This window comes from Gymnodraco acuticeps, unplaced genomic scaffold (genome assembly GCF_902827175.1).
Source record: "Gymnodraco acuticeps unplaced genomic scaffold, fGymAcu1.1, whole genome shotgun sequence".
Lineage (NCBI taxonomy): Eukaryota > Metazoa > Chordata > Actinopteri > Perciformes > Bathydraconidae > Gymnodraco > Gymnodraco acuticeps.
Window position 1 is genome coordinate 1,704,152 of NW_022992206.1, and position 27,964 is coordinate 1,732,115.

The 27,964-nt window shown below is 41.7% G+C and overlaps 2 protein-coding genes across 2 annotated transcripts; both read right to left on the minus strand.

Annotated features, from left to right (window-relative positions):
* Nucleotides 1-3,610: 3,610 nt before the first annotated feature.
* On the minus strand, nucleotides 3,611-10,456 carry LOC117539492 (potassium voltage-gated channel subfamily A member 2). The gene is made up of 2 exons (XM_034205690.1): nucleotides 10,193-10,456; nucleotides 3,611-9,295 (listed from the first exon to the last, which is right to left on the minus strand). The coding sequence occupies exon 2, from the start codon at nucleotides 9,156-9,158 to the stop codon at nucleotides 7,674-7,676; it is 1,485 nt and encodes a 494-aa protein (XP_034061581.1). The 5' UTR covers nucleotides 9,159-9,295; nucleotides 10,193-10,456; the 3' UTR covers nucleotides 3,611-7,673.
* Nucleotides 10,457-24,491: 14,035 nt separating this feature from the next.
* On the minus strand, nucleotides 24,492-26,880 carry LOC117539552 (potassium voltage-gated channel subfamily A member 3). The gene has a single exon (XM_034205755.1). The coding sequence runs from the start codon at nucleotides 26,691-26,693 to the stop codon at nucleotides 25,140-25,142; it is 1,554 nt and encodes a 517-aa protein (XP_034061646.1). The 5' UTR covers nucleotides 26,694-26,880; the 3' UTR covers nucleotides 24,492-25,139.
* Between the last annotated feature and the right edge of the window lie 1,084 nt (nucleotides 26,881-27,964).

Consider the following 27,964-nt stretch of genomic DNA (forward strand, 5'->3'; position numbering starts at 1 on the left):
CACCAAGTTCTGTTTTAATTTCACAATAAAGTTAGTAGTAATAATCTGTTTTGATATTATTGTTTTTTATTAACTACTAGACCGCTGGGTCATGTTAAGACCATATTTTCTGTGTTGCTGTGGGGTTTTTCCATCGCTTTTGTGTTACAAATATCAAAACAATAACAAAATATATCCGTCGTAAACTAAACCAGAAACAGCAGTATATTTTATTTTGTTAACACTTTAAACTTGACAGTTTTTTAACCCGCACCTCCTACTGGTTAAAGCACGTTATTACACGTTTGGAGTAATTGCAATGCAGGTAGATTATGTTGCTTTTTAATGACTGTTTAAAATGCCTTTTTCTTAATGTCTTTCATTTTTGTAAAGCACTTTTGAATGTGTTATATTTGATGAAAACATTTAAATATTAAGAGTACATACAAAATAGTGGGAAAGTAGAAGGTCAATGATATAAATATAGAATAGAAAATATCAAGAAGATACTGTAAATAATATCTACAATAAAAACAGTTTAGTGCCTGATAGGAGGATGTGCAAAACAAACAAACTAATAAGGCTTTATTTAAACATTAAAGAATACTTTAGGCTAAGGTCTTCTTTTAAATAAGAAAAAAGCTTTGGGGGTATCTATCTACAGATACTTATTAAGCCTGACAAAGTACTTAACGTCTAATATATATTGCATGGTTTGTTTTGGAAATTGACAATCAACTTTCCTGCAATGTTAACTATGTTGAAGCACTTATTTTAACCGATATTATACATATTTATTATACTCTTATAAGATGTTAGATAGAATAATAAATGTGCAGAATATGACAGTTTAATGGTGGAGGTATACACATATTGATAGATGTCTTGTAATGCACTGTTGAGGAACCTGTGACCCAAGTTTTGCATTCATTGCATAACTACACCGTAGTTGTGTATATGATATGTCAATAAACCTTTGAAAATCTTGAAAGGGATGTGCAAAATATCAATTATATACAGTCTTTAATGAACGATTAGAGAATAACGAGTAATGCATATGCTTTATACGGATCTGCAGATAAATGTTTAGTCTTCTCAAGCACCAACTATCAAATATCTCTCCTGATTGTTGGCACTTGACAATCACCTTCACTGAATTTTACTCAGGTGTAACTAAAGTCTGATTTAAGGGTTGTTTATATTTCACATCATTAATCCAAATCTGTAAAGTAACTAAAATAAATGTAGTGGAGTAAAAACACCACGTTAACCTTAAAGAAAGCCCTCAGGATGATAAAAGACCCCCATCACCCCAGCCACAAACTGTTCTGTCTGCTGCCGTCTGGCAGGCGGTACCGCAGCATCCGGACTAAAACCATCAGACTCAGGGACAGCTTCATCCCACAGGCCAGAAGACTATTAAACACCTGAACTTAGAAACAACATCCATAACATTCATCTGGCTGCTACTTAGAAATTATGTATCTAATATATCATATTCACAATGTAGTGACTGCTTTTTTGTCTTTTGTTTTCTTAGTTATGTTCTCTTTTATATGTGTGTTATGTGTTATGTGTAACGTTGCTGCCTTCTTGGCCAGGTCAGCATTGAAAATGAGATTGTATCTCAATGCTTTTATCTGGTTAAATAAAAAAATAAAAAGATACCAATCACTTGTATATAGACTCTTATTGCACTATTTCACTATTTTTTCTGTGTATCTGTTTTATTGTGTTGCACTGTTGGAGGAGCCTGCGACCTAAGGGGGGGGGGGGGGATAGGACACGTTCGATTCCTGTTTTGAATAGTGTGCCGTCGATGGGTTTCATTCCATTTCAAGGTGCTTTTTGACGCTCCGTGTAAACTTCGCGCACTGCCACTCCAACATCCAATCACAGAGCTTGGGGACTGATCACGGGGTTTGTCAAGCTAAGCACATGGTGTAGTCCCAAACGATAGCTGAGGATTCTGGGTAGTGTAGTGTCTTCTGCCATCCAAAAACTCCGAACAAATATTCGTTTCTCCGAATCGAAGGGGAAAAATACAAAAGCATTGTACACAATTTAAACCAATCAATGTTGTGTAATTAACAAGGATAATTTGGTGTTTTTTAGTCGATGAGTAGTGCAGATATCACTGTAAAATCAATCGACAGTAAGGAGAATACTTACTTCCGGGTGTAAAATTCTCCATTATCCAATGGGAATGGACGCTCGTAATACAATAAAGGGGACATGATCATTATCTTTTAAATAACGTTAACTAAAGGGAACAATCTATTGACACAGCTGAAGCTCTGGCCTTCCTTAAAAAAGTAACTAATTTAATAAAAATCACAGTTGTATTACACACAATGCACTGTTTTTTGAGAACAAAAATTCGTAACTAATGTAATTTTTACATTCTGACGAAAAATAAAAATTATTATGAATACAAATAAAATAAAAGAAGCCTCCCGTGAGTTACTACAAGCTATATAGTAGATTTTAAAAACGTTTTATAGAATAAAAGCTCACTGCGGGACGTAGAAATGCGTGTGTGCACCACGACAAAAGAGCCTCATTCACTTTACATTTTTTTTTTTTTGCGTGGTGCCGACAGGTAAATGTAACATAATGCGTGACTCCACCACGCAATGTGGTGTTAAGGAGTCGTGGTGGAGTCACGCATTCTGGTGAGATCAGGTTGGCAGCAGGCCTGTGCTCTCCATCCCGCCTGCCTCTCCCTGTCTGCCCTGGTTTCAGCACACAGAGCTGCAGAGTGGTGCAACGCTGGATCAAAGCAAGATTAATGAATACAGCAGAGATGTAGCTAAAGCACCGAGGCCCCAAGAGTTCCCGCTAGCAATGCAGAGCTGTGGTTTAACCACAAGCGGACTAAAGATAGCAGACAGCAGCACAACACCAGATGGCAGTTACCTCCAAAATAGTACAATGTGACAGGAGAGCAGATGCAAACATTTATCATCGGAAGAAAGGAGTATAACATCACCTGAGAGACATACATTATACCTGCGTGTATAATGGCCAAATTGCAGTGGGAGAAAATCTGAAGTAAACATTTTGCCCCAAAAAACACATGTCATTTTTCCTATTGTGGCTCCAGGTTTGTGCTGCTTTAAGAGTTCACTATGAAGGATTTTTTAAGATGTTTTTCCTTCCTCTTCACCTTTCTCTCCGTCTCCTCCTCTGCTCACATCCATCCTCCTCTTTCTCCAACAAAAAGGCTATTAATAGAACACCCCGTGCTCTCTTTTAACTGCAGGGAGCATATACCGTGCACTTAAAGGGAGGATGAAGCTGAAGATACCAGGAGGCGTTTGAAAATGTCTCCCACACAGCCCCTGGCTACAAAGACGCTGGATGTCCTAAGAATAACAACAAAGAGGCCTTTGATCGATGCATGGCGTTTTGCATCAGCGCAGACGCTCTTCGGCTAAAAATAGCTTAAATCATTTTTGGATTAAATACACTGCCAACAATGTGATGTAAAGGCTGGAAACTTGGGGAAAAATACCTTTTACATATTCTTCTTCACATTGAAAAGCAAAAAAAAGACACCACAGCATTTCAGTTGAATTATTATTGGCTTCATTATTGATATTACTTCGTCAGGGTTATGATCATTTGGAAGGATTATATGCATTTTTTATTTCACATGTTTTTCTTGTCCTTAGATTGTCCTTTTTGTCTTGTAAAGTGCAGATAATACTACATTTTAAATCCAGACTTCACATACAGTATATTGTACATGGTTTTTGCTCCTTCATCCATTAGTTATTATTTACATTATTCTCTCACATTTCATTTCATAGAAAGAAAATCCATTATCCACTGTACCAACGTTGATGGATGTTTTCAGGCCTCTATGATGTGGGGGGGTGGAGAACTGTACATATTGTGTCAGTGGATGCCACACTATCAGGCTCTGGGGGTCAAACGAAAAGAAAACGTTTAACCTCAAACACACACATGCATACAGATTGCATATTGATCGTCCTGCTTCCCATATGTATGAATATCTTTTTTGTCTCAAAGAGCTGACATCGCATTTAAAACAAACAAAAGCTCTCATTCACATTCATCCAACGTGTGAGTGTGTGTACATCAGCAGAATATTGCAAAGTGTGTCTCTTCTGCTTGAGGGGCTCGTTTCAAAAGCACTGTCAGCTCTCAGGATCAACATGTAATTGGTGCCGGAGTAAAACATGATGTTCTTAAACCTTCTCAATTACCAGCTTATAATCATCTTCTGCATAGATTTCTCAGTGTAGTCACTGTTGGGCACCCTTCTCATGGAGCGGATTTGCTGGTGAGACCCTCAGCAGGTGAGAGATGACTTTTTTTTAGGGTGTATTGCTCCTCATAAAGCAATACATCATTGTAGTTGACTTTGTTCCCACTGAATAAAAACATTTACAGATTAAATCTGCAGGTGTATGATTCTACATGTCTTTGTGCTTTAAGCAGAACTAACTGTTGTTGTTAGATTGTGTAGTGTATGGGTGTGGCTACAGTGAATTTGGCTGAGGTACAGTGAGGTGCCCAATTTCAAACATAACAGATAAATGTTGCATGTGTAACATTTATCATATACATATGTTCAAAACAAATGAAATGACGACAATGAGATACAATGCATTTGCATGCAGAGACACATATTTTTGGTCAGAATGTGAGTGTTTTTTTTCTTCACATATACAGATGTAAATGTCTGTTGCATAAATGCAGCTGTACAACCAGGCAAAGACACTAACATTCAGTGGTTCTCTTTGTCGTTCTCTCTTCCTTACACACACACACACACACACACACACACACACACACACACACACACACACACACACACACACACACACACACACACACACACACACACACACACACACACACACACACACACACACACACACACACACCACTCACAGAAAACTCCTACATAGCCGTTCATCAACACACCTCCAAAAATACTCAACTGATAAACAGGATCTTGGTGGGACTGTGAAGGTCCATTACGTTTTTTTAAAACATGATGTCCACAAAGACCTCTCCACCAAATGAATATGGGAATATTGCTAAACAAAATCTGGTCCTACCTTCGGTTACAGACTTCAATCCACCTTTTATGCTATTCTATTTTATTTACTGAAAGTCTCTTTAAAGAGACATGAAATCAGACACAGATCTGGGCTTCAGAAGCCTCATGTCAGGCAGTTGGACGAGGCATCCTGAGCACATATTGGCAGCGATGGTGTAAAAACATTTTTGCTACTGCAGGTTAAAGACTGTAGTGAGCAGAATGAAACCCTAAGAATAAAGATGTACATCCTGGCATGACAGAATGCATGTAGACATGTCTTGCTACACAGCTTCTCCTAATCCATCACCTTTCTAATTACCTAAGACATCTGTGAGAAGATGAAGCAAGCGACTCAGGAGTGAAGTCAGAGTACCCCCAGGTTAGCCAATATCTGCTACACAACGCTGCTAATTATCCTTCCCATATTGACATTACTGCCTTTAACTGATACCTTGGCAGTGTTGAGCGAACAGTGAATGAATCTCAGCTGGACTCAATCCTAGAAGCAACTCCACATTCGATGCCAACATTTACAGACAGATTGAGCTTCTGGCACCAGAGACTTCTAAAAAGGACAGCCAGACTCCATTTCAATTCTGAGCAAATGATCACCAATGTAAATCTTTCTGATACAAGACTCTTGCCTAGGGATGATACAGTTTTGAACAACGCGATGTCTTTAATACAGAAAGCCTTTTTTATATTAAGTGAAGCAACATTTTTTGTGTCTGGTTTGCTGAAAGCGAAAATGATGCTTTTAAAATGGCTAGTAAGAGTGTGTCTTTGGATCTGAAACTGACACTGTGCTCAGAACAACCATTATTGTCATTCAAAATTGTTTTTTTTATTAAAAACATGGCAATGATTTGCGCATTGTGGAAAGGCTCTTGCTTTCTCTTAAACATTGCTATTTAAAGTTTTTTTATTCTCTGATAATAGTATATGTGTCCTGTATAGTATGTGTCCTGTCTGTATACATATTTTACTCATATATCTATATATATATGAAATAAATACATCTATTGTAATTATTATATTTTTTGTTTTGTTTCTTCTATGATCTTAAATGCATGCTTCTAGGAATGTTTTTGAGGTCATGCAACATTAGGAGATTAGCGTAAACCCAGATAAAAAGGCAGTTCGGGGGGGAAGCATTACTCTATACAAGAATCCTAAAAGTTGCTATTTCGATCATGACAACGTGATCCTGTGACAAAACTGTGAAAAAGACAGCACTACGAGTCTATCACATCTGCGACTGGGATCCATGTCCAAAACTAGAGTGTGAGTTCACGCCTGAAATCACAGCTCAGCGGTTTTTCTGGCAATAGTTTAAAGCGATGACTTCTACATGGAATGTAAATATCGACAAGGACACCACATTAAGAGCAGGATTTGACCTTATGGGTATTCCTTAAGAAATCCTCTAACGTACAGCTATAGGTTCTTGACCCGCAGGCGTCCTTTTAAAATTGTGACTCTTTATAGAAGGCAGTGTACACACAAATATACAGTGGTGTGATGAAGCAAGTGGCAGTCAAGAAACAAGTGGTAATTCTCTTTCAGATAAAAATGTCATGCAATTATCTACTGACTATGTTTTACTAGTAACAGCACCTACCTACCGGCTATCAGTTAAGTCACAGTTAACCTACCTTATTTGAATAAGTATGTGCGTGTTTCTGTGTGTGAAACTGTGAAAAATGAACAAAACAAGAAGAAACATTCAAGTTGTCCTCAAAGCTCTGCAGTAAGACCAGTTTTGGGTGAATGGAAGGGGGGGGGGAAGCTTGCATTGCAATACATACAGTACATGTAAGACCAAAGCAGTGAAAAGGCAAGGCCATTCTCAGCCATTCATCAGATACTGATGTCTGCTGGGAAAAAAAGGTGTCGAACCATGAGCTAAGTGCTGATGGCTGTCATTCATCCTTGAAATAACGTGGTGTACTTAAACACCAACCTCCTCATAAGTCACCCACAGGCCATCCAGTAGTGGGGTGAGCTTGCTTTATGCTCACACATCCTCTTGTTCCTAAATGGTGAATCATAAGACAGTTTTTTCATTGGCTCCAAGAAGCAGCATATGTAGCGCGAGTAGGGCTCTTCAGAAAGCGCATGGCAGAGCAGCGTGGCTTGGGAAATGAGGGATGGGGGACTAAAGCAGGACTTGTGTTGCTTTTTATTCTTTTGGAAGCAATACTTGTTTTTTTTCTTGCCGTGTTTCTCCCTTGTTCTTTTCTTTTGGTGCACTACTGTTGGCTACTGTTGTGAGCAGGAACAATTTTAGTTTAGGCATTGTCATTTTTTTTCAAAACAGCCACACACACAAAACAAAGCCAACTCCATGCAGATATGCAACATTTTAAATTTCACTCTGTTTGACAGTTATCAGGAGTTATTAAGGGCGAGTTGTGAGGGGTGAAGACAGGATGAGCGAAGAGTGAGCGGATGGTCTTAGTTATATATTTTTTTCACTGTTTATCATCATCAGCATCCTGAATTATATTGCCTTGTTTTTTCCAGCACACGTGAGGTGGGAGGCTGTACACCAGTCCTGTCTAATTGCCGGCTCCACATTTCCCGCCATGACGGGGAGGAAGATAGCCGACGACTACACGTCTGTGAGCATTTTTGTAATGTTTACATAGTTTGTGTTTGCCAGCGTGCAGTTGGCCGTCTTGAGGTTCTCCTCCTGAATGTCCTCCCGGCTGTTGTTCACTGCCTCCTGAATCTCCATATAGTCCGATTTACTGATGGTGGAGCCGCTGCGGCTCTTCTTCAGCTCTTCGGCTGAATCGGTTTTGGCCACGTTGACCTGCAAGTACTGCGCCTGCTCTTCGCCTTCAGTCTCACGGTGATAGAAGTAGTTGAAGTTGGACACGATGACAGGCACGGGCAAGGCAATGGTCAGCACACCTGCAATGGCACAGAGGGAGCCCACGATCTTGCCACCGATGGTAGTTGGGACCATATCACCGTAGCCAACTGTTGTCATGGACACCACCGCCCACCAAAACGCATCTGGGATGCTTTCGAACTGTGACTCGGGCTCATCTGCTTCGGCAAAGTAGACGGCGCTTGAGAAAAGGATGACACCTATGAAGAGGAAGAAAATGAGCAGGCCGAGTTCTCTCATGCTGGCTTTCAGCGTCTGACCCAAAATCTGAAGCCCCTTGGAGTGACGTGACAGCTTGAAAATCCTGAACACTCGTACTAAGCGGATGACCCTGAGAATGGCTAAAGACATGGCTTGTTGACCCGCTTGACCGTCATCTGGCTTTTCTGCTAGCTCTGTGCCAAGAGTGATGAAGTAAGGGATGATAGCAACAACATCAATTGTGTTCATCATATTACCAAAAAAGCCTGCTTTGCTGGGGCAGGCAAAGAAGCGCACTAGAAACTCAAAGGAGAACCATATAATGCAGAGAGTCTCCAGGATGAAGAAGGGGTCAGTGAAGTAGGTGGATGTATAGCTGATGACTGTGGTGTTGGTCTCAGGGTAATATATTTTCGTTGGAGACCTGTCGTCGTCATCGTTTCGCAGAATGGGGAGAGTCTCCAAGCAGAAACTGACGATAGATATCAGGATGACCATGACAGAAATTATGGCAATAATCCTAGCAGGACCTGAGCTCTCTGGGTACTCGAACAGCAGCCACACCTGTCTCTGAAATTCATTTTCAGGAAGAGGCCGCTCCTCCTCCTTGACGAAACCCTCGTCTTCTCTGAATATCTCGATGGCCTCGTCGCCAAGCTCATAGAAGCGGATCTCCTCTGAGAAAATATCAAGGGTGACGTTGACCGGCCTTCTTAGCCGGCCCCCTGATTGGTAATAATACAATATGGCGTCAAAGCTGGTTCTGTTCCTGTCGAAAAAGTACTCGTTCCTCAGCGGGTCAAAGTAGCGCATCCTCTTTTTGGGGTCCCCCAGCAGGGTCTCTGGAAACTGGGAGAGGGTTTTGAGTTGAGTCTCAAAGCGAAGCCCTGAGATGTTGATGACCACCCTCTCACAGCACTCATGGTCGGCCTCCGGGTCGTAGTCCAGCCCCGGGTGAGCAGCCGCCTCGTCAGAGGGGTCGCCCGTGGCAACAGTCATTCTGCAGGGGGGGGAGGCCTGCACCTTTCAATGAGTCTGGGTCCTGCAGCCTGGAGAACTGCAGGCAGGGGCCGGGAGAAGGAGGGGGCTCGACACCGTAAAGACCTGACGGCCACAGGATGTCACCTAGGATCCGACTGCATGCAGGACAGACAGAGCAAAGACAAACAACAAGGTCAGGTAAACCAGAGACATGACTCAGCACTTAGTACTGCATTTATTCCAGAGATGTCAGTAACATGCTTTCAACAACTGATAAGAGATGACAATGAATCCACCCTCTGAAACAATGTCAGTAAATCTGATAAGAGTTATTTAAAGTTAGACTGTCGTGAGAAGCAATCAATGCAATATTGAATCAGCTTTGTGGAAACTTGAGGCTGACACTGCTGCTTCTGACTCGGGCAAATTAATATGCAAATAAGATATCTGCCTTGCATATAAATTGCTTCAATGCAGGTAAACTCGGGGGCTAACCAGCATATAAAACATACAGACGCTTGTAAATTAGGACACTGATACTACTGCAATGGACAAAATCCAGTGTAATGAGTGGGACTACCTTTTTGCAGTCAACCCATGAATATGGCAATGCAGCAGGCAGTAACCAAATTCATACAGACAGCATCCTGTCTAGAATATCATAGAAAATCACTGCAGTCTAAACACAAACGTACAAGATGCATATCAGCTTTACTGCAGTACCAAACAAACGCATGCTTCATATTAACTGTTTTGTTTTGTTCGGGCATTTTAGTCCTGAAATGGTGCCTGTCTCTGAAATATTAAAAAAGATCTATACATAATTTATCCATAGAAGGAAATAGGTTCCAAGAGAAAACCTGCATATCTTGCCTGCATCATCTCCACTCACAGCAGTTTTACAAATAAAATCCTAATGAAACAAATCCATAAATACATGTTTATTGTCTATACTATGACGATTACAATGGAAGTGCAAATCAGTGCATTAACAACAAAACGCCAATACTTTAGAACATACAATCAGATCTGCTTTATCCATACATACATACCTGCAGTCATCTGGACTCCGGTACCAGGAAGGTGAATAGCCAGCTGCGACAAACAGCCCTTCCGTCTTCAGAGCGGGTTAAAAAAAAATCCAATTTGGGGCAGTCGATGATATCCACCTCATGTTGTCATCCTCGCGGTGTAAAGCGGGTACAGTATGTGCGGGTGTGTCCTCGCTTTCCCCTCCCCGACTCCTTTCCTCCGGCTGTCGTGGGATGGCGATTGGCAAAAAAGGGAGGAGGGAAGCGATCGAGGAGGTGTTGGTGCTTCCCTTAATAACCAAAGGTGCTGGGATCAGCAGAAAGATCTGCCTCCGCTGTTCCCCTCCAGCGTGACTGTGACGAGCTGTGGCTGCAGACAGCCGCAAAGGTAAAGGGAGCTGATGCTGAGAGGCAACATCTGCAGAGGGAGGAAACAAGCGAGGCAAGCGAGGCAAGCGAGGAGGAGGGAGAAGGCTTACAAAAAAAACATAATCTTATTACCAAGATTTAATAATTAGACGCGTTCTGGGACATATGCATAAATTATAAGTCCTCTTTTCATGTCAGTGCGAGAACAAATCTGCCACCCGCCACTCAGCCAGTGCACAATGTTTATTGCTCGCTAGGCTTGCTCTCGCCACATGAACAACATCTTAAACCAAAATCCAGTGTCTGAGCTGCAGACCATGTGCACACACACGCACACACACGCACACACGCACACACACGCACACGCACACACACACACACACACACACACACACACACACACACACACACACACACACACACACACACACACACACACATTTGAGTTTTCCACATGGTGATCAGAGCATGTGTCTTCGGACACTGAGTTGAAACGACATGCATGAAGGAATCGCCTTGTATTTTGGGCCATGCAATTATGCAATTACGCACACATGTTATAATACAGCGGCCTTTATTGTTGGTCCTGCATGGTGTCAGCACAGCGGCAGGTGATACGATTTATCTTCCAGGTGAAAGATTACTGGGGGAAATATTTCAGTGTCACAGTGGCCACTGTGTAAAGCTTGGTCAATCCGACATGAGGGCACTGCTCTGCATACCAAGAGACATGCTGGAGAAGGAGAGGGCAACAAAAAAAGCACTCTCCATCCGCACTGAAGCCTACCACTCCTTACCTTATCTGCAGTGTGGGCAATTTAAAGGGGCACACGTCTCCAGCATTGTTTAGCAGCACTGCTGTTGGTCAGCTGCTCTCTTTTTTTCAAAACTGCAATGCCACAAATAGGCGTTACCATTTATTCTGGTTTAATATAGAATCAGAATACCCATGGTTCTGATTCTATATAGCATGATTAGGTAAAGGTTGAAGGACAAACATACATTTTAAAAGACAAAAAACAACAGTAAATAGCATTTTCTCACAATCAATCTTCCTTAAATGTATGTTTTTAAGGTGTCGTCATTCAGGTGTGAATACCTTTATTGTTTAAGTTATGAAAATATACAGAGGCAACAACGTGACTGCACATTCTGTAACTCTTGTTTCAGCAGTTATATTTCCCTTTCCTGGCAACCCACTTCATCAATAATACATAAGAAGGTTACTAAAATAGAGCAAAACCTCCATCATTGTGCTCTGTTTTATTCAGAATGGAGAACACGCTGATCAATAGTGATTCCTCTCACTGCTATCGAATGCATCGTGACCAGGAAAATCCTCAAGAGAAGCCAAAGGTCAGCGGGAATCCCTCAGTTGTGACGGATAAAGGAGGTGAAAGGGGAGGGGGGAGTGAGGGGAGGCCAGCGGGATGATTTGTGTGAGACACGGCTTTGCCAAGGTTACTCCCAGCAGACCTGAGACCCCCACAGCTCCCATCATCGTCCCTTCTGTCTGTCTGCCTGCTGCCACACATGCGGGTACCTTTCACTATCTCTTAATGCCTTTCCCAGGTTCCTCATGACAGCACAGACATTATTTATGAGGCAGAGGCCCATTACAAAGACGGTTAATACACACTATAAGGCTCAGTACACTTAGCATTAGCTGGCTTGCTTTAATTAAAAGTGAAGGGTCCCAGCACTTTAAATGCTGTGTGTGCACAAATGAAATGACATGAAAAAAAATGGGTGAAGGTGTAAGGTGCAGATGAAGGTGTCCACGATGATTTTGTTTCCAATAGGTATTTATTTCAGAGCTGCATCAGAAGTTTTGTCGCAGGAACAGAGAGCAAGAAAAATACATTTGAGGATTTAGAAACTATGGATCATTATCACAGAGCCACAAGATGAATGACAGGTCATCATTTTACTTTGCAGTTGTTTGGGTCATTTGAAGGAAATGGCATTTTACTGTCCTTTACTGTCCTGTACTGCTATGATTTATCACTTAAGTAAAAAAAAAGTAGCTTGACCCATCTTATCTTGACTTTTTTTCTTTTCTGTTACAAGTATCTATATCAGGGATGGGCAACTTGGATGGTGGTGGGCCACATCATTGATGTACTGGCCACCAGGGGGCCGCAGATTCACTTGGAAACACACACACACACACACACACACACACACACACACACACACACACACACACACACACACAAATTCCATGTATTATATGTAATTATTAACAAATATACTAAGTCTGACATCTTCATTGACATTTTACAATCTTTCAGGGAACATCCTCTAATAAGCTCACTAAACAAATATCAGTTCACAGAAATGTTATTTAATTTTTACAAGTGGCATGTTTGTATTGAACAGGTTATTTAACAGTGGAATACAACTATTTTAACCTATTGGAAAGCATGGAAAATGTATGTGCATTAAGATTAACCATTACGATGACATACACATGAAGTCATGAACACTAACCCAGACATTAGTTGTCTAACTTGAACCTAAGACACAATAAGGGGAACGTCAACACAGGCACCTGTCAACCCGCACTCTGCTGTTCCTCAGCACCACTCCCCTCCCTCCCGCTGAAATTCTGAATGAAAAGCGTATAGTAATCATAGATAACACGGCAGGGTCCGTGACAGTTTGTTTTCATCTGATTTCAAATAAACAAAGTCTTGGTTTTTAGAATATTAAACTTGTTTCGCCAAATTCAGATGATGAATACAACTTTTAAGCTTGTAAAGGCATAATTACAAGAGGCAACTTAACGTCACAGCAAGCATAACAACAGCCGATGTTTCTTGTGAGTGTTTCCCCGGGAAACAAACACAAGAATACACACAAACGCGTCACAGATTATTTTGCCGTATTTGGCTGCCGAACAAAATCATCATCATCATCATCATCATCATCATCATCATCATCATCATACGCAGATCGCGACGTAACTAGGAGTCTAGTGGACGGTATCAGTACTACAAGTAAACAAAAACAAAAAATTGTATTTTAAAGTGGACCTATCATGCTATATTTGAATAATATATTGTAGGGCTATACCTATATAAAACATGTCGGTTAAAATACCAAACAGATTATGCATTTTAGCCATGCCTCATTTCGCTCTATTTGTTCTTTTCCAGCCCTAAGGGCTGATTCTGTGAGAAGTCTTCTTCGCTGCTTTTGTGGCAGACTACAGCGCCATTTACAGGCCTGGCATATGTACTACAGCGTCTCCAGCGCTTTCGAGCGGCAATGGCCGTGGCCGTGGCCCAACCCCACATTCCCCTAATAGGTGGAGAGTTGCCCATATAGGTGGAGCACCCCTTTTCTGACGTCAGAAAAATTCAAATCTGTATCAGCTCTGTTGCAGCCCCGTTTTTAGAGATTTGGGTATGGAGGAAAAGAGAGAGGGTTGTGTTTTCTGACACTTGGTGAGTTGTAAGGGATGTATTGATTTGATACAAGCAAGTCAGTGTTTCTGTATGTACTTTCAACTACAGTATATGGTCAGGACCCACCGGTGGGCCCATCAAGTTCAGCATTCACTGTGATGAATATAAAATAAGACACTGATACTGTTTTCCTCAATGAACATTTAGAGAAAAAATAAATATTCAGGGCTCCTCTCCCTCAGGGGCCTCTTCCTGGTCTGTTGACTGTTGGTCAGGCTCATAGTCTGGATCGCTGTTGTCTTCCATTTCTGAGACATCGTCCTCTATGTCTGGTTCAATCTCCTCCTTATCTGGTTCAAAACATTTGTCCAGAGCCTCTCTGACAGAAAATCGCCTAACCGGTTGGCTACTCATTTAGTCAATGAGTCAAATGTGAGCAAGGCACAAATATAACTGCATGAGAGACAGTAATGGAGGGGCATTTACTGCGGGAAAGTGAGAGGTTTTTCTTTCTCGAGGGGCACAGAGCTTGCACCTGTGAGAAGGTATGATACATTGTATCATACAGCGTGAGAAAGGGAGAGGTTCCCGTAACTTAGAGTAAATTGTTTTGTCTGGAAGGTGTGGGGGGACATAAGCACAAGAAGTGTGTGTGTGTGTGTGTGTGTGTGTGTGTGTGTGTGTGTGTGTGTGTGTGTGTGTATGTATGTGTGTGTGTGTGTGTGTGTGTGTGTGTGTGTGTGTGTGTGTGTGTGTGTGGAGATGTTTTCCATCTGCAGGATGAACATAATACACTCATACCCATTCATTTCCTATGTTTCACTGTTGAATAAATCACAAAACAATCAATGCAAGTGGTGATCATCAATTGTATATGTTCAGAGGCCTAGTGTGGAGGATAACATTAGGTCTTGAGGCAATTGGATGAAAAGCACAATATTTAAGATAAAAAACAAAGTAACTCGGTCCCTTTTGAACCGAAACGCAAGAGAATGGTTTTTACGTTGTTTATAAATTAATCTGAGGGCCGCAAATAGAGGAGGTGGGGGCCGCATGCCCCCGTGCCGCCATATGCCCATCCCTGATCTATATGATACCTGTGTTTCTTTTCTGCAATACCTACTGTATAAGCAAGTCCAAAAATGCGTTTATGTCATTAAATAAAAGAAGAAGCCTATAACTTCTCAATGTCGAGCGTCTAAGCACAAGAAGCTGTGTAACTTGAATTACGAATAGTCTAGAATTGTCCACATGTCTTTTTATTTGTAAGTGTTAGTGCTGTTCAGCCCAGACCCTGGAGTGCAATGCAGGGGGTCTCCTGTAAATCCCTGCTACTTCATACTGCATTGCAGCAGCCACAGGTTTCAAGCACAGCACTGAAGGAAAAGGCTGTGAACTCATTTAAACTGGACTCTGCTGTTCCGGTAACTATAGACCAGGGGTGGGGAACCTTTTTCCTCTCAAGGGCCATTTCAATGTTTTCAACATCCTCCGAGGGCCGTACAAATGATTGACCTCTACTTAAAAATACTAAAATCACAGCCCACTCATTTCACCTTTCTTTCATGATGTGCAAAGAAAAAGCAACCTCTTAATCCAGATATCTTGCCATGACTCACGCATGCACGTGCAGAGTTGTGGCATGACCACCCAAACAGAAAGATATGGACACAAGATGTGTGCAAATGTATTTAGACTCCTATCAATGTGAACATGATTTAAGTGGGGGGGACCTAACCTCCTCTAGGGGGGTCCGGGGGGCATGCTCCCCCGGGAAGATTTTTTTTTTTTAATGTTGAAGTTAAAAGCATCAATCTGGTGCACTTTGAGAGCAACATTAGATCTCTGGATACATCTCTCAACACTCAGATGAAACAGAACTGTATGGATATTTTACAAATCACTCCCCTTTCAAACTGTATTCTTGTTTATTAATAACAACTTTTTTTACTGTCATATAGCCTAGTATTTTATACCTGTTTACTTTATTCTTTTTTATTTTTTATAACTATAGGCCTAATGATCATATAAAGATGTGCCTTTACCCACTGGTTGTAGAAAAAGCTTCTTATATTCGTTAGCATATAGCTAACCAGATGCTAATAACAACAAAGTTATTGACTGTATGATCAGTATGACTATAATTCGTGTGTAAATATGTGATTTGTAAATTTAAAACAACATCCACAAATGCATTTAAAAGATTTGCAAACTCACAAATACATTTGCAAGTGTAAAACGGATCTGCAAATACGCTAAATATGTTCACAAATAAAAAAAAGATCTGTGATTATCTCTTTAACATTTACACCTTTCGATCAGGCATTTGTGAATCCATTTTGTATTTGTGGACCAAAAATGCGCTTGCGGGTCTCAAATTTCTGTTCACGGATCTCAAATCTCTGTTCGCGGATCGTCTTTTTACACACACGGAATTTTGAGACATATTTTCCGCCGGTCTCGGCTAAAATCTACTCGTGTCACTCGGTTATTTTCGGAAACCACGTGATGGCCTGCTGATGGCGACATTTCCGCATGATTTCAAAGTAAGAGCATGATGGTTTGTTTAATGTTCTGTTTTTGTATTATAATGAACAGCGGAACGTTGGATGTATTCTTCATCACCATAACCCTGACCTAAATACGGTGCTTTTCTACAGATTACTTTATTACTGCACTGGTAAGGTAAAATTAGGCCGATTAATAAGATGTGAAGTGCTTTGTAACTTTGACCCGCTTGCCTGAATACACAACAAACAATGAAGAAAGAGTTTTATCTGGGCTGCTTCGCTGCCAGCTGCTCCCCCGGGACCCGAAAGTGGCGTATAGCCTGCACTTCAACATCAACGAAAGTGCTCGATATATGCTATATTGAACCAATAACACAAACTAACTGTATCACTATAACATGATGATGATGATGGTGATGAAGAATGCATCTAACGTTCCACTGTTCATTATAATACAAAAGCAGAGCATTAAACAAACCATCATGCTTACTTTGAAATCATGCGGAAATGTCGCCATCAGCAGGCCATCACGTGGTTTCCGAAAAATAACCGAGTGACACGAGTAGATTTTAGCCGAGACCGGCGGAAAATATGTCTCAAAATTCCGTGTGTGTAAAAAGACGATCCGCGAACAGAGATTTGAGATCCGTGAACAGAGATTTGAGATCCGCAAGCGCATTTTTGGTCCACAAATACAAAATGGATTCACAAATGCCTGATCGAAAGGTGTAAATGTTAAAGAGATATTCACCAGGGTCGGCGTCATGTGGGGTCATTCGCGGGCCATGCCCCCCCAAATGAGTCAATGTGCCCCCCCAAAGCAGGGTGGGCAAGCCTTGCCACTTTGCCGGGTTTTTAAAAAAAAAATCATATCGGTGAAAACGTTTCCACTAAAGGTTTTTTGTGTGAAATACATAAGAAATAAAGAATACAAATATAAAACACAGCCTGAGGTGTGCTCACTGCTGCTCTCTGATTGGTGTGTTGCTTGACCAATGACCCCCGACCTTTGTTTTGTTATCATTACGTGGCTGTGTGTTTAGATGAAAGCCCAGTGGCGATCTGTTCATCTGTTACACTGATTATACAGTAAAGCCATCGAAAATAATATGATATACAGTACAGTACAAGTAGCCTACTTCTGGGTCTCTGTGTTTCATTCAAGCTCGGCTCTGTGTGTGTGTGGCACGAGCGCATTTTGTGAGTGCGCGAGTGGTAACGTGGAATGTTGTTGTTAGCATCTGGTTAGCTAACTATGCTAACGGATATAAAGAGCTGTGTCTACACCAAGGTGGAGGAGAGTCCTCTCCTGTCAGACTGAGAGGATCGTATAACCTCAGCTCAGTGAGGTAAGGACTCTCTCAGTGTTTAGATAGTTAACTTTAGTGTAGGTTATCTCAGTGGGTCTCAAACGGTTTGGTCACCATTTATGTAAACAACTATTTGCGAGGAATACCTTTATATGATCATTATAGTTATTAAAGAATAAGAGAATAAATGAAAAACGGGTATGAAATACTATAGGACAGTAACACAAGAATACATTTGAAAAGGGGAGTGATTAGTAAAATATCCATAAAGAAAAAGTACATTTGTGTACAGTTCTGTTTCATATGGATGTTGAGAGATGTAGGCTATCCATAGATCTCTTCATTTTGCTCTCAAAGTGCACCAGATTTATGCTTTTAACTTCAATATTTTTTAAATAATCTTCCCGGGGGAGCATGCCCCCAGACCCTCCTAGAGGAGGTTAGGTCCACCCCCACCTAAAACATGTTCACATGGATAGGATACTAAATACATTTGCACACTTTTTATATGGTGGCCTATGTCCTTATATGTTTCTGTTTTGGTGGTCGTGCCACAACCGTGCATGTATGCACAAGTCATAGGTGCGCTATAAAATAGCACTACACCCCTGCAATGTGTGTGAAAGACACTTTACAGCATGTTTTTTTTAATTGAAGTTGCGTTGGTGTTTGTGTGTTGGTTGTTGACGGCAGTGTGTGCCCCCCCTTGGTAAATGCTTGCCCCCCCATTCGATTTGTTCTGGAGCCGACCCTGATATTCACAGATCTTTTTTTTAATTTGTGAACATATTTAGCGTATTTGCAGATCCGTTTTACACTTGCAAATGTATTTGTGAGTTTGCAAATCTTTTAAATGCATTTGTGGATGTTGTTTTACATTTACAAATCACATATTTACACACAAATTATTTTTATGTTCACACAAATAATTATGAGACATATCTATGCCCATACATATACCACGTGATGACACGTTAGGCTTGTGTTGTGTTCAAGGACCCTGACCTTGGCCAGGAAAAACAGGCACTCACTTGTTTAATTATTTTGCGGTCTAGATATCTTTAATTTTTGTCTTTTTTGCATGTGTTTATAAATTACCTCGAGGGCCACACCAAACGGTCTCGCGGGCCGTATACGGCCCGGGGGCCGGAGGTTCCCCACCCCTGCAAGACCATACTGGCTCAAAATGAATATGGGAATATAATGATGCAACCATCCCCTGTGTTCATCTCCTCATAAGATAATTATCTAATGCAAAACCTTCATATTATGATACATGATATAATAATAATTTTTTTCCGACTTAAACACTATTTGGCCCCAGTGCATCGTCACTATAGCTAAATGTATTTTACACTATGGGAGATACTGTATGTGACCAGGGTTTGGAAAGTGGTTGCAATAATTGAAGAGTGGCTTAAGTACAGAAATATATAGCAACGCAGCTCCCTGTGTCCTTCTATGTGTCCCCTGAGCTAACAATACATCTGAGGCAGGAGGAGATGGAGATAAAGGAGGGAAGGACAGGGAAGAGAGAGCACTTTGCAAGTAGAGGCGAGGAGAGGAAAGCAGGGAGGGAAAGGAGAGAGAGTCGTGCTCATCATATTGAGACCCAGCAGGAGGAGAGAGGACACTGGAAGAGAGCCAGACACCAGGAGAGACACAAGGACACACTCACCACTGTGGTATGCTGCCAAGCTGCATCACACCTCCCAGATAACTCACAGAGGTCAGCACACACGCACCTATTATCTAAATGTGCAGAGCACAATTCGCTACCTTTGGATAGTTGACCCATTGATGTGCAATTCGAAAGTTATAACATTTGAAACAAACACAGCATTTACTACGACTTCTTCACAGCAGCACAAATACAAAAAAAAACAAACGTGGCTTCATTGAATTCAGTGAGCTAAGCTGATGCTGAACAGAGGGACTACAGTATGAGTCAGTGAGTGAGTCAGTGTCACTGATGCAGGGATACCCTTATGCTGCTTTACACAACGTGTCTGTATGAGTGAGTGAAATTCAAGTCAAGGTAAGTGCCTGCTTCAGGAGCTCTTCAGGTTGCATTACACCAAGGTCATTCTAGAAATAAGACACCTGAGGTTGAGAGGACGAACAGAACACTGATTGTGGATCTGTACCAAAAAGCTTTATGCACAGCGAGGCTCTGGAAAGCGGTCGACTTATGCATCATTTGCAGCAATGCCTTATTGCAGCATATTGCTCCAACCTTGAACATTTTTAGCAAGTTGCGGTCCCTTTTCATGTAGAAAGTGTACGCAATAATTTGGCACTAAAAGCACAAGCACTAAGCATATTAAGGTCGCTCTACAGCATTTTAGAAATACTGTAGCTGCAGTGTTTGTTTGCTGATGCATCTTATGCGACTTGTGGGATTTTCAGTGACAGATACTGTGTCACTTTGATGATGCAATCCAAGGGTTTTTGTTTTCCATTGAATCAAGGAACCAACATATTTGCCTCAGCGTCATGCAGCACTGTTTCTCTCTCATGTCACCTGAGGGACGAGCCAGGGCTGCACAGTTTTCCTCATAACCAAAACTTTCCACAAATATGAATCTTGTCCAACAGACTCCTGAAAAGTGTCTTAAAGCTCTGCAGACATTTTCCAAAGTCAGCATTGTCACTGTAACTAGGGAAATCTTTTGCTCAGCCTCATTCGGTTGCTATGGAGACCATCTCTAGGGGTAGCAATGGGAGGAGCCTTGGCGTTGTCATCCATCCACAGCGTCTCTGGTGCCGCTGGGATGTTAAAGGTGAAGTTTCAGCACAATGACAAGCCATTTAATTTTCCTGCTGCCAGCTGCATTAAGAAAAGACGAATTAGGAAGCAGAAAAAGTGTAAAATGTGTGATTTATTGTATCCTTACAGTTTCACACCTGGGACCTGATTTCCAGTATGTTGCCCATATTAAACTGGGTTCCTTGTTAGCTTTAGTGCATCTCTCCACGGGGGGGGGGGGGTACGGATATATGCTGTCTTTGACACACTTTCTAGGCTCTCCTCTCTCTAAGAGCTCTGAACACGCCTTGATGCAGAAGAATAACCTTTATGAATAGCCCCTAGAGTGCCATTACATGTTCTCTGAAGAGCAGATGGATAAATGGCACCCAGATATATAATGGCAATATGTCAGGGTTTCTATTTTTGGCAGTATTTAGTTACAGTTTTAGGGCAAATCCTGTATCATGTAAAAATATCATCGGAGCAGGAGGGGAAATGAGTGAAGAACAAGCTTTGGTAGATGAAACGATGAAAAGCTCATCTCCGGACAGACATTTCGTACCAGGTGTAGCCCGCTGCTGCATGGCATCACGCCTCTCTCTCCTCTCAGCTGCAGTGCCAGAGGACCAGCTGCAGCCGACTGTTTGCCGTTTCCTGCGTCTGTTTGTGTATTTGTGTGCATGTCAGCTCTATACGGCACTGGGTTTCCTGTCTCTCTCCAGTAGGCTCCGTTTTTCTAATGACCAGGATCCTGCAGCAGGGTGCATTCAGGCGTTCCAACTGTGACCGTCTTACAGCTGAGCATGCTGATTCTCACACACACACACACACACACACACACACACACACACACACACACACACACACACACACACACACACACACACACACACACACACACACACACACACACACACACACTCAAACATTCACACAGGGACAGCGAGACAATTAGGTGTTAATTTATATTTCATGCATTGCAGAGACTTCGTTGTTCCAACTTCAATACTTGTGTTTCACTACTGATATGAAAACTAATTATTCCATAACTTCAAATTAAAATATATTAAAATAAGCTATTAAACACAGGCAGCAGTGCAAGAATTTACAAACAAATCGAAATAAATGTAAAACACTGAAATTATTTTCTTAATTAAATCAATATCTAATCAAAGAAAGTTAACAAGTTTAAACTATGTTTAGACACACCTCAAGCTGCATTCATCTTATGTTGGCCACTTTGCAGCAGCAGAACACTGAGATAATATCTGCTTATAAAGAGATACAAGTATCCTTTTAAACTCCCAGCAGAGTTGGACATTTTTATAAATGGAAGTCCAATAGTTTCTCAACTTTCAACCGATTTTATCTCTACCAAATTATGAGGCAAAACACGCTCATTAATCAATAAATGCTCCAGTACGTTTACCAGCAAGACACTCATTTGGTCTGTCTGCAGTTTTCTGCGTGTAAGGCTATTTGTCTAACACAGCTTTTTACTGAAAACATCTGCCGGCTGCACCTGGAAACAAGATTAGCAAGAGGCTTTTGTGCCAGAAACAGAAACAATAAGCTGAAAGTTGAAAGACAATCTTTAAAGCTGACTGAAAGTTTTCCATTATTTCGACAGGAATATTGATTAATGCCTAAGATATGTGTCCTGAAGTCCAGCTTTTGGTACCTTGAAGATAGAGTTTGATAAAAAGGTTAAAACAGATCACACATTTTATTGAAAGAACATAAAGTCCTTCATTTCTACTAATTTGAAATCATATCCTGGTAATTAATGTTGTGTGGAAATAACTTTCCTGGAAGTCTGATAACTGATGTTTCCCTCTTGTAATTAAAATATACATTGATTCCCTCACGTATTTAGTCAAACAACTAAACCTCTGATGTGATTCTTACCTCTCCACAAACCAGAACCGAACTGCAGGTGCACTCAGGGGAAGATTAACGACGCTGGCTAACCTGCAGACAGGTTCTCATTTCCCCTGGTTAAAAATACATTGAAGCAGGACTTACATTCCAGTAAGGACAGAGTACAAAGCGACTCAGCAGTTCTGAGCACCTGGAGCTGAGTGCAGTCTGTCCTGCAGGACCAAGGTCTTTGATGCTCCGCCTGAAAGTGAACCAGGGGGTAAATTGCACTTAAAAATGATGGATGGTCATATTATATGTTTTAGCTTCATATTCCTCCTCTTTAAATGTTATTTACCTTGAGGAGTCTTTGTAAACACGAATCAAAAGTGGACATCTGTGTTTGACATTTAAATCATTGTCATTTAGACCTAAATCTGACCATAAGACATTTAACAAAACCAAACAAAGAATACAAATAAACTCAATAAGCAAAAACTTACTGTAAAGTGAATTTCATGTTGCCTTCAAGTCTTCTTTTGTGCTCAGTCAAAGTGTATCATATTTTTGCCAAATATTCATGGAGAAAGAAATGTACAATGCATTACAAATACATGTAATTTAGGTTTAGTATTAGTTATTCCAGAGAGGTATCAATAACTTGGAACAAAATCTAAAATAAACAAAGCAGCACTATTACCTATTCCAAAATTAAAATGATATTGTCGACAACAATAGATAAAGGGCAATATGGAGAATCACATCACTTCTCTAGCTTTTGAAATGTCATCAGTTCAAAATAGTTTGTGAGTTGTTAAGTTGTTTTAGACTCAATATGAGTCTAAAACTCAATATGAGTCTAAAACAGAGCTGCTCCAAGCAGTTCCAACAACATGTGTAAGACACTAGCAGGATTTTAATGTAAGAGCAAAAATATACCCAAACCCTGGCCAGCAGTAGTAACTCAGTATATCCAGTAGAGGGCAGAACTGAGCTATTTTCAGATTGATGTATGCCTGCACAATAACACAGCCTTACAGTCCAGCAGCATATCAGCATCATTTAAACTTCTTAATGATACAATAGTAGTTTATAGAAACTGTCTTCACCTCTAAATCCTAAAATGTTGGATGTACCAATTATACAGCAATACATGTCAAAACACCTGGTGCTGCTCAGTGGGCACGCCTTTTCACTATACTGTACATCAACTATAAATAGTTTGAGCTCTAATGAATTAAGTCAAAAATAAATAAATGATGATCAAAATAGTTTCCAACTTCATCACTGTTGAATAAAGCATTACATAGCCACATGTCATTTTGTATGGGGTAAATTATAACAGACACTTCACTATTTTATGGCATTCCTGGATGACAGATTAACAGATAATGGTACTGCATGTAGGTTGCAGCCCTTAGAATACAAGTAAAGTTAGGATTGCTATTTAAAAAAACTCTCATACTCTCCATAAGGAGGAGATACAGCCTTGTGATTAATGTAAACTCCAGATGTTTCACAGGTTTGGTTTCTTGGTTACTTTGGCTCTCAGACACTTTGCACCAGAGACGGTGAAAGGTTGATGACGTCAGACCTATAGGTTGGCATGCCAACTCAGAGAAAGGAGCATGTCTGAAACTCAGCAGCTGAGGAGAAGGAAATAGAAGAGTGCTCATGCAGCTTTGCATTATTCTTCTTGACTGAATTTCAACATGTTTGCCAGCTCACTGCCTTAAGCTAGTGTTGATTGATATTGCATCTGTTCTTATCTCCAAGGACACTGAGGTGATAATGAAGCACAGTTGGAAAGTCTTTGTAAAAAAATGCAACACAATGCCATAGTTACATCAAAGGGGGTTACCCAGGAAACCACCGTCGTCATGGAGACTGCATCACAAGGCGGGATTAGAGAGGAGCACGAGGCGGGACGTTCTGCACGCGCAATCGCTCCATTCATCCAGCTGTTGTCATCCTGTCGTCACCGCGCACATGACCCTTAAGCACACGATTATTTACACTTTGTATGTGATATTCCCCTCTGCTCGCTCTGCCTGGACATGTGCAGTGATGATTGGCGAAAGGTTATAGTTACATTTCGAGTCAGGATCAGTTATTTTACGTTTTATTTAATATAGGCGATAGGCAGTTCTGAATAAAAATACAATTTTACAAAAAACTATGATAGGCGTTTCCATCTACACCACATGGTGTGTTTTTACCTGAATAATCATGTGAACAGAGTCCATCATCGCGACAGGTTATATTAAAATATAACCTAAACAGACATCTGGCTAAATACCATCTATTCATTACATTGGACAATGAAAACGTTTGTTTCCACGAAGCACAAGACTGGAGGATTAATAGTAGACTAGACTATGTTACCCGTGAACCTCATCATGAACCACAACAACTTTTGAATTAACATCACGATATATAGGCATCGTGTGGCACTCACAAATATAAGTTTTAACAAGCCGCATAAAGTAAAACAAACATTCCAGTGCAAATGTTTTGGGTCATAACAACACTTATTGATTTGTGAGAAATACTCAAAAGGTTTGAATCTACACGGAGACACGTAAGTGAAATTGCTCACTTGCTTACATCAAAAATAATAATAAATGACTTGTTAAAACGGACATTTACGCACGTTCATCCACAGATATGGACTGACACATTACAATTGCTATAGGCTATAGAAAAATAATATTGTGTCTTCATGCTCCATAAATGATGCCTTCTGGAGTTCATTTACACGTCTGTGAAGATCTTTTTGATGTTCACGCAGTTCTGGTTGTTCTCGGTGGTAAAGTTGGGCTGTTTGAAGGCGCTGTTGATGCTCTCCTCTATCACCATGTACTCAGACTTGCTGAGGGACGAGGAGCTACACGACCTCCTCAGCTCCTCCGAGGGGAGGTGCTCGCAGCTGCTGGTGTGCACGTACTGCGGGTGCTCCTCTCCGTCAGTCTCCCTGTGGTAGAAGTAGTTGAAATTGGACACAATCACTGGCACGGGTAAGGCAATGGTAAGCACGCCTGCTATTGCGCACAGCGACCCCACTATTTTCCCACCAATGGTCACCGGATGCATGTCTCCATATCCGACTGTGGTCATTGTGACCACTGCCCACCAAAACGCATCCGGGATGCTGGTGAAGCTGGACGCGGGGTCGTCTGCTTCTGCAAAGTAAACCGCGCTAGAGAAGAGAATAACTCCAATGAAAAGAAAGAATATGAGCAAACCGAGCTCCCTCATGCTGGCCTTAAGTGTCTGGCCCAAAATTTGAAGTCCCTTTGAGTGACGTGAGAGCTTAAAAATGCGAAAGACCCTCACCAGTCTGATCACCCTCAGGATGGCGAGTGACATCGCTTGCTGGCCGCCGCTTTTTTCCTTTTCGGCCAGCTCGGTCCCTAAAGTGATGAAGTAGGGGAATATGGCGACGATGTCAATGATATTCATGATGTTTTTGGAGAAGGTAGTTTTGCTGGGGCAGGCGAAAAACCTGACCAGCAACTCGAAAGAGAACCAAATGATGCAGAGGGTCTCTATCACAAAGAAAGGGTCTGTAAACGGGTTTGGCTTGTAGGGAGCTGTGCCATTCACTGTGGGCTCCTCTGTGGCTGGGTCTCTTTCATCCCGAAATTGCGGCAGAGTCTCCATGCAGAATATAACAATTGAGATCAAAATAACAAGCACTGAAACTATAGCTATCCCCCTGGCTGGTCCAGAGCTCTCAGGGTACTCAAACAAAAGCCAAACCTGCTTTTGGAAATCATTTTTAGGCAGTATGCGTTCCTCTTCTTTTATAAAGCCTTCATCATCCCGGAATTTCTCCATTGCCTCCTCTCCGAGTTGATAAAACCGTATCTCCTCGGAAAAAATATCAATGGGCACGTTAACAGGTCTCCGTATGCGCCCCCCGGACTGGTAGAAATAGAGGATGGCATCAAAGCTGGGTCTGTTCCTGTCAAAAAAGTACTCGTTTCTCAGTGGGTCAAAGTAGCGCATCCTTTTCCTGGGGTCCCCCAGCAGCGTGTCTGGGAACTGGTTGAAAGTTTTAAGTTGCGTCTCAAAGCGTAACCCCGAAATGTTGACGACCACCTTCTCGCAGCATCCCTTCCTGTCGCGCTGGTATCGATCCCCGGACAGGTGAGGCGTCGACAGCACCCCGGGGTCCCCCAGCATGTTGTCGGCCGTCATGACGCCCCTCTCCACTTCGACATAACCCCGGCTCTCAGACGCGTTGCTGCCCGTGTGCCTGTTGCTGGACCGGGGCTGGATCGCGCCGAAGGTCTGGTCATCCATACAGGTGGTTTTCGGTGTGAAGGGGCAGAGTACGGCACGCCTCTCCCGGCCAGAGCCTACAGCTTCAGAGAGCCGCGGCCGACGCCACTCACATCTCTTCTTCACCTATCTCCGCGTATCCACACAGGCGCTGCGCTCCCCTCAGCCTTTTCCTTTTTTTTCTTTTCTCACTTTACAAACACGTCGACACCCGCCCACGGCGTGCACATGTCTGACATACGTCCAACCCTCCCATTCGGAAATTTACTTCACACTTAATGTCGAGCGCACACACCTCCATTCAAGTGTGGTGGGATAAAAACCCTTGAGGAAATCACATCCACACCTGTTCGGTCCAAGTTGGAATATGTGGGTTCAAACAGGTAGCAGACATGAATCTATGGATGTACTGCTGTGTTAAGTCACACATTTCTCTCTGTGTCAGAAAACGCACAATGCCCTATTTCACCCCAGTCTAACACTTTTGACACATCAGATCATGTTGTCATCAGACATTGCTTCACTTTTCCCACAGAAACTGAGCTGATGTAATTAGAGTTTGTTCAAAAACACTTTCCAAAGCAGATGTACAAACTATTTATTTGTGTCTTATTTTCTAGTTGTTGAGTAGGTGTTGCTCTCCGTGGTGCTGAAAACAAGCGCGCACCAACTTGTGAATCAATGCGCACTCTCCAGCACAAGAGCGTTAAGTTATGCATGTGTACACGTGTGTGTGTCTAGGGATGTTTTTATTAACTGAACACACAAAAGCCTGGGGATCAGTCACCTCATTTCCAGTAGGAAATGAAAAGCCTGTCTGCTATCTGTTGATAGAACCGCCTCAAAGAAGCGTCTCAAGTGTCATTCTCTTTTACAGCTGGATCTGGCCAAATGCAAAATCTGTGTTGTTTGTAATTCAAACTGACAAGCTTCATCAAAGACGTCTGTCACTGTCTGTGGCTTCAGGAGCACGCACACATGCATAATGAGTTCAAATGGGATTCAAGGCTAAGGTACAATCTGCTCTTTTCATTCATGCAATCGTTTCCATTGTGCAACCCTTGGTTTAGATTTCCACATGTGAATCTCAAAGGAAAAGCTGAGCCTATTCTTTCCTAATATGGCAACATCTTGTACCCTCTGTAAATGTACTCAGAAAATCCTCTTAAAGCTGATGCAAGTGAACTAAAAAAAACGATTGACCTCTTTTGCGCTGCCTAGGGCATAGAGAAACCCATCAGACTGTGTTTACATGGACATGAATACGAACAATAACCCCTTTTGGATCAGGT

What these genes read in the sequence shown, in the direction of transcription:
- LOC117539492 (XM_034205690.1), bottom strand. Translation starts at nt 9,158, where the DNA reads ATGACTGTTGCCACGGGCGACCCCTCTGACGAGGCGGCTGCTCACCCG.
- LOC117539552 (XM_034205755.1), bottom strand. Translation starts at nt 26,693, where the DNA reads ATGGATGACCAGACCTTCGGCGCGATCCAGCCCCGGTCCAGCAACAGG.